Raw genomic sequence first — 14,421 nt, 5'->3', positions numbered from 1 at the left:
GAAAATGTTTAATTCAGGCAAAAAAAATTAATTACATTAAAAAAATGCTGATGAGACAGAGTTGCTGATCATGGGCAACAGAATAATCCCCATTTCTTAAAAGAGACATTTTTTATCCCATTGTTAGCAATGTAAAATTTTCATCAGAGCATTTTTTTTAGTTACTGTAATTTTGAGAAATGCATTCTGGTAAAATGAGATTTAGAAAAATGTTTTTAGAAAGGTTTTTTCCCCTTCCTGTCATCACCAGCCATCTAGCCCTGCATACTCCTAGAGACAGATCCTCAGCTGCTGTGAATGGTCACAGATCCAGTGAAATCAATGCTGAAGGTTGCCTCAACCTCTTGCAGGCCATTAAAAACAAGAACTCTAGGATGATAGATGTATTTGCTGTTCTGTGACACCCAAGCAACCCTGGCCTCAATATGTAAATGGTTGTGCTATTTAACAGTAAAAAATTTATTAACGTTAATGTTTAAAATCAAATTTACACAAGTTAAGAGGGAAGGTACTGTACGTGTGGGGTCAGGCTTGGGTTATGAGGGATTACAAGCATCGGTTACAAGGTTCATGAGATACATATATAGTACATAACCAACATAGACCCAGATTGGGGTGCAGGAGTTTTTAAAACGTCAGTGGATAAGTGGTCTTGGATATGTCACCCATAGAATGTATTTAGAGGCCAAGTCAATATTGGTGTAGTGAACAAGTACATGGGTGGGGTGTGTCCCTTGGTTCATCAAGGAAGGAAGTGGGTTTTTTCCCTGACCAGCGTTCTCAATTACTCAACCTGGTACTAACGGTGTCCCGTGATGTGCGCCGTGTAGATGTCTCTGGACCACTACTAAATGAGAAACATTCCAAGAAGCGGAGCAGTGTGTTCAAAGGAAGCCCTTGAAACAGGAGATCTGAGAGGGAGCAGCATGTAGACTATATAAGATTTTCAGCAGTTCCATAGAGAAAATGACTGTTTCTTTATGCAGTTTTTTCTTTCTTTAAAAAAAAAATCCTGTAAATAAGCTTGTGAATAGTGCCATATTGATACCCCTGGAGATCTTGATCTGCAGAACATCTATGGCACTGGATATTCAGGCTTCCCTCTACAGTCCTGCCAATGTGCTGCAACACTGACCTAGAAGGGCTACCTTTAAGGGGTGAGAATAGTTCAGGCTTCATACTCATTCAGTCCTTAAACTGGCTGTCAACAAGGGTGGATTTAAGACACCCTTTCTCTGGTAAAAGGATTGCAACTATATGCTCATTAGGGCCCTACCAAATTCACAGTCCATTTTGGTACATTTCACTGTTTTAGGATTTTAAAAATTGTAAATGTCATGACTTCAGCTATTTAAATCTGAAATTTCATGGTGTTGTAACTGTAGAGGGTCCTGACCCAAAAAGGAGTTGTGGGGGGGCCACCAGGTAATTGTAGGGGCGGGGGGGTTGCAGTACTGCTGCCCTTACTTCTGTGCTGCTCCTGGCGGGGGCACTACCTTCAGAGCTGGGCAACTGGAGAGCGGCAGCTGCTGGCCAGGAGCCCAGCTCCAAAGGCAGAGCCACTTCCAGTAGCAACACAGAAGTAAGGATGGCATGGTATAGTATTGCTACCCTTGCTTCTGTGCTGCTGCCTGCAGAGCAGGGCCCTCAGTCAGCAGCCGCCACTCTCTGGCTGCCCAGCTCTGAAGGAAGCAGAACAGAAGTAAGGGCGGAATGGTATGGTATTCCTGCCCTTACTTCTGTGCTGCTGCTGGCGAGGTGCCGCATTCAGAGCTAGCTGCCGCTCTCCGGCCACCAGCCGCCACTCTCTGGCCACCCAGTTCTGAAGGCAACACAGAAGTAAAGATGGAAATACCACAGCCCCCCTAAAATAACCTTGCAACCCCCCCAAAAAACCCTTTTGGGTCAGGACCCCCAGTTTGAGAAACGCTGGTCTTCCCCGTGAAATCTATATAGAATAGGGTAAAAGCACACAAAAGACCAGATTTCATGGTGGGAGACCAGATTTTACAGTCTGTGATGCACTTTTCATGGCTGTGAATTTGATAGGGCCCTACTCATTTCATAGGGAGTCATTATCTTTCAAGTTGGAAGGCCACTTGCTCCATATCAAAAGAGAAAAGTCCCACATATAAACATTTATGATGGGGAAATGATGCTTGAAAAACTAATATTTTTGCATCAAAATGGAAAGAAATCTCATTGTTTAATAGGAGGTATCAAAGTAATGCAAGCAGACTGAAAGGAAAATATTAGGCTTCAAAAGTGGTCTGTTTTGTGCCCATTTCTGAATTAATTTGAAAGCACGCTTTTTCTCCGCACTAGCATACCCTCCTTCCTGTAAAGTTTGCAATTGACAAGATTACTGGAAAAGAGACAAAAGTTTGTTGATGGAGGCTGCAAGGGAACCCCTGTGAGAGGAAGGCCAAAGGGGAAGAAAGAAAGGGCTTTTTCTATTGTTCCTGGTCCTCTTTTTAAGGGGAGTAAGACTTCTAGCTGTGTACATTAATTTGGATTGGATTGGTAAAAAGGAGTATCTCATTTTACAAACTAGCACAGTGGTGAAGGCAATTCTAAGCCTTTCCCCTCCAAATATGTGTAAATCGTTGTTTAGTTAAGCTAAAGTTAACTGTGTAGAACTTATTCTCCTCTGTCTCATTTACTTCTCTGCTGTGGTTTCCTGGTATTTTTTAGTGTTGCCAAAATACGTGGTAAAGAGCTTGAGGTATCTTTAAAATTCTATAAAGCTGTGTGTGGCTGTGGTATGATATTTCTGTGAACCTTTATTTCACTGGTCAAGATCTCATGCTGGTTGCATATAGAGAGAATGAAAATTTGTTTGATTGGCTGTTTATTCCCATTATGTCTTAGACTTTTTCTTTGTTCAGGTGTGTTTGAGTTTATAAAATACTTCTCCAAATAGAACTCTTTTACATGTGTATGTATATGTATTTATGGGGGGGTTATGTGTATATCCTACAGATAGAAATACTTTTACATATGAAGGACTAGAGCATACTAAATTTCTGATTCTATTATGTTGCATCCCAACTGTGAAATTGTATTAAGAGAAAGTGAATTAAAACATTGATACACTGAGGCTCTGATTCAGGAAAGCACTAAAGTACATACTTGAGTCCATCCATAATATTAAGTAGATGGGGGGCATGGATCAGTGTTCACATCACACTCCCCGTCAATACGCGGGCCAGGGAAGCTCATGATCCAATTGGCAGACCAAATTCAGTGATGAATCTTGGTCATGTGCCACCTGAGGCATATTGTGCATATGCTAAGAAGATTAAGTACATGGTTAAGTGTTTTACTGATTCAGGGTCTGATTGACCTGACACCCTACCTTACCCTCTCCCAGTCCCCAGCCCCTCAACAATATAGCACACTGAGCACTAAAATACGCGCTTAACTCAGGGCATGGCTACACTTGCAGATGTAGAGCGCTGTGAGTTAAACCAGCCTTTGGAGAGCGCAGTAGGGAAAGCGCTGCAGTCTGTCCACACTGACAGCTGCTTGCATACTGGCATGGCCACATTTACGGCACTTGCAGCGGCATTTGGAGCGGTGCATTATGGGCAGCTATCCCAGCATGCAAGTGACTGCAACGTGCTTTTCAAATGGGGTGGGGTGGGGTGGAGTGTGACAAGGAGTGTGTTGTGTATATGTGGGGGGAGAGAGAGTGGGGTTTTGGGGGGCTGAGAGCATGTCAGCATGCTGTCTTGTAAGTTCAGACAGCAGCAGATCCTCCCTCCCCCCCGCCTCTCTCTCACACACACAGCATTCCACACTAATGGCTTGCATACCAGCTGTCAGAAATGGAGCTTTGAAGGGGGATTTCCACATTCCTACAGGAGTTCAAAACAATGACAAGAATGGCCATTTGACTTAAGGGGATTATGGGACGTTTCCGGAGGCCGATCAGAGCACAGTAACCCAACACCTCATTCACACTGATGCCCGTGCGTTGTAGCCAAGGTTCAGCAAACGTTATTCCTCTCACTGAGGTGGTGTACCAGCAGCACTGTAGCCGCGGAGACAGAGCGCTCTACGTGACTTGCCAGTGTGGATGGGGAGTGAGCTAGGGTGCCCGGGGCTCCTTTATTGCGCTGTAACTCGCAAATGTAGCCAAGCCCTCAGTTTTCACATTTACTTTGCTTTAGAATTTGTAGAGAAAAAGAATCTTTTAGAGCTTTTCCTGTGGTTTTAGAATTAATGTTGGGGAGTTTACCATGCTTACAAACTACTATATTAAATACAAATAAAGTTAAAACAATGGCTTTTTTTAAAAGCACATTCTTAGCATATCTGTACCATATGTGTCTTCAATTTGATTTCTCTTACTTTTCTGATCAAACCAAGTTTTTACTTATTAGCAGTTTAGAGCATGTACATCTGGAGTCTATACAGACTCATGCATCATCAGTAAAATGACAGCTTCTGCATCACTGGTGATAATGCACAGCCGAAAAAAAGATAGCTTCACTCTCAGATCCTATGCTGAGTTTGTAGAGCTGAATATTAGAGAAAAATTGTCCTTTTGTCTTGTGAACAGAGGTGTATTAAAAGCAGGATCCTTGTGATCCAGATTCCTTGGTTCACAGTGGATCCCTACACTGTAGTGAATTTGAGCAGAAGCCCTGACTGACTCTGGGGAGAGAACATACACCAAGAACCTGTTTCTGGGGGATAAACTGGGATGAAGTATTCTGCTTAGATAGGAAAGAACAAGGAGTCTGTCAGAGGGTTGGAGGAAAGAAATGTCTCAGGAGAAGGGGATGCTAGAAGTTTTGGAGAATGGAAGCCTTCTTTAGTCTTAATTCATTCCTGCTTATAAATTTAGCAAATTTGTTAAGGAAGTCTCTGAGACAGAATAAATAGGGAAATTACTGGGTCATTTTTGCGTAGTCATTCCTCTGACTATAGATGGTTCCAAGCTAGGATTGCCAAACCTCCAGAATTGTCCTGCAGTTTCCAGGAATTAAAGATTAATCTTTAAAGATTATATCATGTGATGAAACCTATAGGAATATGTCCAACCAAAATTGACAACCCTAGTCCAAGCAGCAAGTCTAGTTCCAGATCCCAACTCCACCACTTAATAGCCCACAAATTTGGGAGAATGTTTGGCTCTGGGAATTTGGTCTGACCTGTTGTAAAAAGGTCTAGCTACAAAGTTTGGATCCAGATCCGCACTCAGACCGAGGATTTTGATTCAGTCCTGTCTCTGCTTCTGACTTGTCGGGTCTCCGACTCTATGTTTTGGAGCAGTTCATGAGCCCAGAGTAGCTGTTTTTGTTAACTGCTATATTAAATCATTTAACCACAATATGAAAAATTTGAGGTTTCATCACTGAATATTACCAAGGATTTTAGCACTGACCGTTACAAAAATTACCCTTGTAGTAATCATGTTAGAACAATGAAATACATCCTAATCAGACAACAACTGCAGATAACTACTGTGGGCTTTGAACCAAAAACCTAACGAGTGCACTGCATGTTACAGACTGGTAAGTAAAACCCAAACTGCTGAGTCATATCTGTCTCCTCTGCAGAAATAGCAGTAGAAAAAAGTGTTCAATCAGCCATTATGTCTCTTTATATATTTTATCATATTATGATTTCGGAATGTGTATTTAAACTCTAAATGACCTTGACTAATGATGGTTGTTATAGACATAAAATGTAATGTAATTTTGCATACTAGCATCAGACCTAGAGACATGCAGATGGACATTTTGTAAGTGAGGAATAACAAAAAATATAGTTAATTTTAAGGACATTCAAACCTGAAAGAGTCTTTCATATATGTAAAACCTATTTTTTGTATAAGAAAAAGTGAAGTATCTCTTTAAACAGATACAGTCAGGTAATTTAGACCCAAAATTTGGGGGTTGTTTTGAAAAAAAATGTTCTGCAAATCTCAGAACAATTTTAATTAATTTTTTTTCAATAATTTAAGACAGTTTATTTGGATTTAAACATTTTCCTGCAGTGTTTCCAAACCAAATGAAATAACCTTGTGCTAATGAATGGGAACCAGAAAGCAAAACTAACTAATAATAAACAAAAAGTGAAATGGTCTAGTTTGCTTCCATTGTCCAAGCCAGGCAAAAGACAAGTAGTTAGCAATGAGTACAACTGGTGAAAAGTAAATTTGACTTTTAAAATACTTTCAGTTTTAATAACCTGAAATGACCTTTGTAACACAGATGAAGAAATAGGTCTTAAAAATTTTGATGGTTACCTAAGTTCCCTATAAACTGCGTGGTCGCACAGCTACCTATTAAGTGTCGCGGAGGTGCTCAGGACTGCGTCGGGGAGAGATGCCTCTCCCCAAACCCCGGCCCCAGCCCCGACCGAGCCCAGCACCGAACCTGCTGTGGCTGGGGGACTGGCGCCCCTCCCCCAGGCCCTGACCAAGCCCAGCCCCAGACCTGCCGCGGCCGGGGACAGGCACCCCTCCCCCAGCCCCAGTCCAGCCCCAGACCTGCCACAGCCAGGGGACAGGCGCCCAGCCCCGACCCAATACAGCCCTGGTCGGGGGACAGGCACCCCTCCTCCCAGCGTGAACCTTGACCTGTCGCAGCCGGGGGACAGGCACCTCTCCCCCCCAGCCCAGGCGCTGCTGGAGAGAGAGCTGGAGGGGAGTCCTATCTCCCCACTGTAGCCCCAGGGAGCCATATGGCACCCCAAACCCCTCATCCCCAGCCCCAGAGCCCACACCCCCAGCCGGAGCCCTCACCCCCCCGCATCCCAAGCCTCTGCCCCAGCTCTGAGCCCATCATCCCCAGCCCCATCCCAGAGCCCACACCCCCAGCCAGAGGCTTCACAAACACCCCCACACCCCAACTCTTTGCCCCAGCCCTGAGCCCCCTTCCACACTCCGAACCCCTCTACCCCACCCCACCATATGAATTTTGATATGTGCACCAATATGGAAGTGATGTGATCTCCATATAGGTGCATATAACAAAATTCATTCCGCACATGGGTGGGAAAAATTAGAGGGAACACCAGGATGATAATAGCCCTTTAATAGCTCCTCCATAGCACTGCACTCTGTGCTTATAGGGAATGGACTCAATGCGCTCTGTTCTCCAGTAACATCAACAGTTACACCATCCTCCCACTCACATAAGCTTAAAGACAATATCCTGTTTCACCCCTCTCTCATCTTGGTCTTCTCTTACCTTAACAATTGCCACCTATTCATCCTTGCCCCCCCCCCTTCACCTTTCTCTCTACTGTGGTCTATGAAAATGCTGTTGCTAGGACTGATTCATCTCTTCCACTGCTTAGTCTATCCTCTCTTCAAATCTATATGCTGGCTTCGTCTCACTTTCCATGTCAATGTTGTTCCTGCTCATATTGTTGCTTCTCATTTCTATCTACCCCCCTCTAACTATCTATGCCTGAGTGGCATAAGCACCAGTGTGCACAGCACTAGGTCAGCAGGAGACATTCTCCAGCTGACATAACTACCACCACTCGTTGAGCTGGTTTTATTATGTTGACAGGAGAGCTCTCTCCCATAGGCATAACGCAGCTAAACAAGTACTCTTACAGCAGCACCGCTGAATTGATTCCATGTATGTGTAGGCATGGCCTTAGTTTGTACTGACATTCCTAGTGTTTTTTATGTAGCCTATTGTAAAACTAGACAAATATCTGGATGAGTTGATGTACCCCGTGGAAGACCTCTGCATACCTCATGGGGTACCCGTACCCCTGGTTGAGACTCACAGATCTATACTCTTCCCAAGGCTCCCAACTAAAGACCCCATATCTATTTCCCACTCTTGTACCTTCTTCCACAGTGCCACCTCTGCCTGGAGCTCCCTCTCTTTGTGCCCTGAATGACCTCCCTTCGCCTACTAATCCCTTCACAAAAAACACATCTTCTTCTACCCTAGTGAGCGTGGTTAACTTCAAGCTGTGCAGGTAATGCTTGCAGCTTCAACCCAAGTGTCTCATAGGTTTGAACAGTATTGTCTTGTGTCTGGTCTAAATAAGCTTCTTGAGACAGAGATGGTGTCATCCTCTGTTTGTAGAAAAGTATAGCATTCAAAATAATGGCTCATATCCTGAAGTCATTTCTCAGGCAAAATCTATATTGCCTTCAATAGGACTTTTCTTTCTTCGGCATCTGGTTATTGAAAACTAACAGGCTGGAGGTGGGGGATAGCTCAGTGGTTTGAGCATTGACCTGCTAAGCCCAGGGTAGTAAGCTCAATCCTTGAGAAGGCCATTTAGGGATCTGGGGCAATAATCTGTCTGGGGATTGATCCTGCTTTGAGCAGGGGATTAGACTAAATGACCTCCTGAGGTCCCTTTCAACCCTGATATTCTGTGACCCAATAGGCCTTTGCCAGCTTCACTGATCCTAGTTCCAGTGCTTCATTAGGCTGGGTTTTATAAAGGAGCCTAAGGAAGTCAGCCATTGAACTTCAGTGGAATTTGAATGCCTAATTCACTTAGGCTCCTTTGTAAATCCCAGCCTAGATGCTGACATTCTGGGTTTGCTTCAGAGACCCTGCAAGTCAGATTTGGGGATGATTTGCCTTGATTTGGGTTTTACATCTGAAAAATTCACACCTTGATAATTTCCAGCATCAAGAGAGACAGAAGGGAAATGGAGGCTAATCCCAAGGGAAATAGAAGCTATAGTCTTCATGCTTGTTTGACCTGTATTTTGCTGTGCACTGAGTCATATCCAGCTGGTTCAGTTTTCCTCATCAGCAAGGCAGTGAAATTTAAAGCTGTAGCATCCAAAAGACAAAATTATTAACAGCTTAGAAATATCCAGTTGGGAGGTTTATGAAGGATTGATATGAGCAAATGTGTATTGTACCAACTTCAATGTACCCAGGTAGTCTGAAAATAAGTCTTGATAATTTATCCAAAGTCCAGTAGGCCATTTTTAAAATGTCTTGATGATATTTCGAAAATCCTCTAGGAAATCAATAAGAAAGTATTGTTCATTTGCAGGTGGTTTTTCTGTTTGCAGATATTTACACTACAAGATATTTTTGTTTATATTGCCAGTAAACTGGTATATGTTTATATAAGTGACCTCTGCCAACCAAGCACAGGTTAATAATAAAATCAGGAACAAAGGAAAACATTCTTTAAAAATTTACTAAAACTTTTGGGATAATGATTTCTGGGAAAAGATTACTATGGTGTGTAGTACACTGAGTGAAGAGGGATAGCTAGTTTCTAGAAAATCCATGCTGATAAATCCTGACTTTCCTCTACATAAATAAATATTTTGCTTCAGTTTATGTAATGATTTCCTCTCTTTATGATTTTGTGATTGCTCTGTTCAATATATACTTGTAAATGCTAGAAATGAGCTTGAGCCAAAACCCCAAATCCAAGTGCCCCTGAACTTCAAAGCTCAGATTTTGATCTGCAGCTGCGTCAGACTAACATTCTATTTGAGAAGAACCAGAATGACACATCAAACACTGCTCTTATATAGGAGAGATTGTTGCATTGTGATGAAAATTGCTTTCTCCTCTCCAGATCCAGATCCACCAAAACAACAAGCCACTAGTTTTGGTAACTGAATCCGAGGTTGTTCTGCAGAGCAGAAACCATAGGACTACTAATCTGGCCCTTTATAATGTCCAGGCATGATTTTCCAGTGGACTAAGGTTCTTTTAGGTCACCCTGGTAGAATAAAAGAGGCAAAGATGACCCTTTGACTATATGCACTGAACAGGGAATCTCCCCATCTGGCATAGAGCTGGTTTAAGGCCTGTACACTGACCCTGCTCCCAGTCCTCTTCCAAAGCAACAGGACAGAGGCAAAGAGGAAACACAGCCAGAGTACAGTGCACTCCAACTATTTTATGCTTCCCAAGGCCTATAGGGGACCATGGTCAGCCCTAACATAAATTAGCTTAGTCCTGAGGTTACTGTAGTTTACACTAGGGGCTGGACAAGCCCCAGACTTGCTTAGCGCATGGGGATTGTAAATGTGGCATAAAGCCACTTTTATTGCCCCCCACATACTCCTTTATTCCTGCCCCAAGCACAGGGATAAAATGATTGAGAATCAGGTCCTCTCTCTTCATAAAAGTGCTTAACTGTAGATATTTTATCCATGATGGTGTTGAGTTTCTTGTTAAAGTTGTGATTAGTTTCTTGGCTTGTCTGCAGTTGGCGTTTCTAACCATTGGTGTAGCTATAGCTGCCCGGTTGCAAACCCCTACTGTAGACACATTACATCTGTGTAAACCACAGATTATGCTATGCTTCTTACCCTGGGTTCAGATTACACCAGTACAAGTGGTGTTTTATAGCAGTGTGATGCATCTCCTGTAAAGGTTTGCACTGGGGGGAAGCCATATCAGTTGTAGTTTCACTGGTGACTAAAAACCTAAGTCTATACAAGGCCTAAAACATGGCAACATTGTAAAAGCAAAGTGAAAATGAACTGAGATTCCTGTAAAGATAGTGCTGAGTTAATCTGGTGACTGGAGAACAGGTACTTCATCTATCAACCCCAACTTCAGCCAGGCAATAATACCACTTAGTGCTTTATAAAGGAGGTAAGCATCATTTTCCCCATTTTACAAAATGGGAAATTGACACAGAGCAGTGACATGACTTGCCCAAGATTACTCTATAGGCTAGTGGCCAAGCTGGGAATAGAATCAAGGTCTCCTGGGTCCCAGTCTAGTGCTTTATCCATTATGACACACATCCTACAGAGTACCTAATCAGCAATTAATTTAGAATACCCCCTCTCCTTTCCATACTCCATATCGAAGAAAATGCCTCCATTGTGCCCAGATGTATGCACTGCTTGTTATTGATCAACTTTTGAGACTAATCTGTTGGCTAAGCAGTAAAATGATTAACTTCTGCTTTGTCATGGGCACATGTAGGCCATACCCAATGTAAAGTTGGTTTACTTGGTTACATATTAGCAACCTAAGAAGTAACATGTCATTGACAATAATTATCAAATGTGACAATTTAGTGCAATTACAACAGCGTTCGGCCATGTCCTTAACTTCTGTGGCCATAGATTCAAATTTTTTATTACATGAAGTTAGATAAATTGCCGTGAGTCATGTTAAGTAATAATGGCCACGACCTAATAAAAGGAGTTGGAGGAGGGAGGAGTTAACAGAACAAATGTTGCTATTAAAGATTTAATCTTTCTGTCAAATGGTTTCACATGAAATAAGAGACCTAAGCAAAGCTATTTTTAAAGAACAAGACATATCAGCAGCATTGCCCTGCAATGGAATGCTATTACTAAATAAAAAATCATGTATTCAAGTAGTCGAGCCCAGATAGACATGGCATATTGGAAGAGAAAAGGGAAAATTGGTCTCAGTATTAAAAGCCTGAAACAAAAAGAAGGGCCAGATTCTCCAGTTCCATGTGGTTCCTTTACATAGCTCATGTACTGAAAGGGTTCGAATTTTGGTTGTAAATGTCTAAAACAGAATTCCCCTCTTGGAGGAGAACTCTCTGCTATCATGAATCCAGTAGAAACAGCTCCAGCACCAACCCCCCACCCACACACACACCATCCCTCAGGAAGCAATGTCACTGATGCAAGAATCCTCCATTGGCATAAGGTTCCTGAGATTCCCTCTAACTGATGCCGGGGCGGAACCAGGGAACCATAACCAGCTCTCTGAAAGCCCAGTGGAGTATGGACTTGGGGGAGAATTAAGCACAAAATCTTTAAATCCAGCAAGTTAGAATTATGAAGACACTGTGGCCCAAAATCTGTGGCCCTCAGTCATGTCTCCCATTGAAGTCACATTTGTGGCTTGACTAGTTTGCTTTTTCAGCACCCATCCAAGTTTTTATATTACCCTCATCATCATAGGAAGAATCATTTGCAGATTTTAAAGAGGTATCAAACACTAGTAGATCCAGTTGTTTGTATGTTGATGTCCATTGATGATTTACCCAGTGAAGACTTCGATGTCCTTCAAGTGTATCTTATTTACTTACTCTTCCTTCAACAAGGGAATCTGGCGTAGAATATGCATTGCAATGTACTACATACATACGTCTATACAAGGCCACCGAGAGCGGGTTCGGGCCCTGGTGAAAAAAAAATTTCGGGCCCCCCAGCAAGGGCGGACCGGCTAAACATGGCCGACAAAGCCAGGGAAGCTGGGCCCCGGGCCCCCTTCCGGACTGCCGGGCCCCAGTACTTTGTACCGGCTCCCCCTCACCCTCGTTAGCCCTGCCTCTATATCTGTAACTAACTGATGCTTGTACCCTTTCTAAGACTATTTTTCTTGTGAATGCTTTAATAAGAGGCTGTCCATTAAAAAAAAAAAGGAAATCATCAAACAGCATTCAAAAAGTGCAACTTTTAGATAGTGTGTTGGAGAAACCTTTGAGAAAGCGAATGACTGAGGTGTTCTTCTCCAAACCAAAGTTACTATTTTATTCACCAGTTCCTTCCCCCACTATTATTTTTCCTAGATCGCCCCGGTTTGTTGAATGTGAAGCCCATTGAAGATATACAAGACAATTTGCTGCAAGCTTTGGAGCTCCAACTAAAGCTGAATCACCCAGAATCATCACAGCTGTTTGCAAAGTTGCTTCAGAAAATGACGGACCTCAGACAGATTGTAACAGAACATGTGCAGCTGTTGCAAATAATAAAGAAAACGGAGACAGATATGAGTCTTCATCCACTCCTACAAGAAATCTACAAAGACTTGTATTAATGACCACAAAAATTCTAATCTGCTGACATAATGTACGTTCTTCAAATTGCACTATTTCTTTGAGGGAAAACATTACATACCTAAGAAATTACTGTGAAATACCATTTAAAAAAGAGAGAAAGCTTTAGTATAGTAGATGTATTTTATGCATATTGTTTATAAAGACACATTTACAATTTACTTTTAATATTAAAAATGTCTATATCATGAAATTGTTGGCAGTATTTTCAGAATTAATTTTTTAACTATCTTATTTCTTAAACAAAATTGCTTGTCCAATATGTTTAAAACTTCACTGAAGTTGGTTAACAGTGCAGTTAAATTTTCAACTTAAAAATAAAAGTCTTCTTCCTCAAACATGTCTAGAGGAAATCCAAGATACTACATCTGGTTCTATAAGTGAAACTCAAAAGTTAGCAACAAAAACAATGATTGAATCTCAGGTTATTGAAATTCTTCATGAGAACTCAGAAGACTATAATTATACATATTGGGCTTGATTACATTGGACCCACTTTAAAACTCTTACACTGCCATCTCCAAATATAAGTGACATCAGGAAACCACCAGCAGTTTACGACATTTTTAGGAACAAGAAACCTTTTTAGTTAACTTAGTCCAAGAGCAGTCTATGCTATGCAACTGGGGCTGAGACCTATTTCACATTATGCACCATCATCAAGCAGCATATTCTGCTCAAAGTGCTATGTAAAATAGAAATAAAGTGACTTATGAACATCAAGCAGGGTTTGGATTTGTTCTTCAAGTCATAAACCCACAATATAATCTCCCACTGTGTTAGTTTGTCTTTCAGATGTCAGTGTTGGGAACATGGAAGTTTTGAGCTGTTCATTACTCATTAATTTTGTTGTGTGTTGTCCCCAACATGTTAGGTAAGAATACACTAAGGACCAAATTCAGAGGCTAGTTTGATTGAATCTAAGGGAAGCTGCAGTAACTTGCACCTTCTTTTAGTACTCTCAGCATTGAATTCATACTCCCTTAGAGTCAGACCCAGGAATCAACATACACCCTTAAATGCCATCTGTGACATTGGTCCACAGAGGGAGTCTAGTTGATGTAAGTCTCACTGAGGGGCCAAGAGAGGGATGTTGCAAAAAGAGCAACTAACCGGAAGGCATATGGTAAAATAGGGAGTTGACACCAAGTGAGAATCCCTTGTTGTTTTTATTTATATATCACAAAGTATGCCTTAAACTTAGTGAGCCAAGTTCAGAGGTGATGTGTAAGTGGACCAGGAGGAGGGTATAAGTTTGTGTGTGAGTCTTCAGAATTTAGGCCAGATCTTTACTCGTGGGTGAGTTTATTAATGTCATGACTGTTCATGTTATGGGAATGAATAATCCAACAAAAAGGAAAAGAGTATTCTGCTCGCTGACAAAGAAGTTTCTGAGTATAATCTATTTATAGGAAACACACTTGAAGAAAAATTATGATAAACGCCTGAATACATCTTGGACTCAGCTACCATATCTTTTTCCAGGCCAATCTAATAAAAGAGCAGGGTGGCAATACTTTTTGCTAAACACTTCTCTTTCATTGTTTCAGTACAATTTATAAATACAGCGGGCAGATATATTTTAATTCAGAGGTTCTTGAAAAGTAAACTTCTCACCTTGGCCAATGCATATCCTCTGAATCACAGACAAGCTTTTTTTAAAAT

General features: G+C 41.8%; 1 protein-coding gene across 2 annotated transcripts in view; it reads left to right on the top strand.

The window, feature by feature from the left end:
• The window catches only part of PPARG (peroxisome proliferator activated receptor gamma), a 111,280-nt gene extending 97,808 nt beyond the window's left edge, over positions 1-13,472 (top strand). For both annotated transcript variants that reach the window (XM_045023286.1, XM_045023285.1), the window contains one exon: positions 12,490-13,472. In XM_045023286.1, the coding sequence (XP_044879221.1) occupies positions 12,490-12,737 (248 nt within the window). In that variant the 3' untranslated portion in view covers positions 12,738-13,472. The remainder of the gene's footprint in view (positions 1-12,489) is intronic.
• Positions 13,473-14,421: the final 949 nt, after the last annotated feature.

The sequence above is a fragment of the Mauremys mutica genome, chromosome 7 (assembly GCF_020497125.1).
Source record: "Mauremys mutica isolate MM-2020 ecotype Southern chromosome 7, ASM2049712v1, whole genome shotgun sequence".
Taxonomy (NCBI): Eukaryota; Metazoa; Chordata; order Testudines; family Geoemydidae; genus Mauremys; species Mauremys mutica.
Note: the sequence above shows the minus strand (reverse complement) of the source record. Positions and strands in the feature narration are given on the sequence as shown.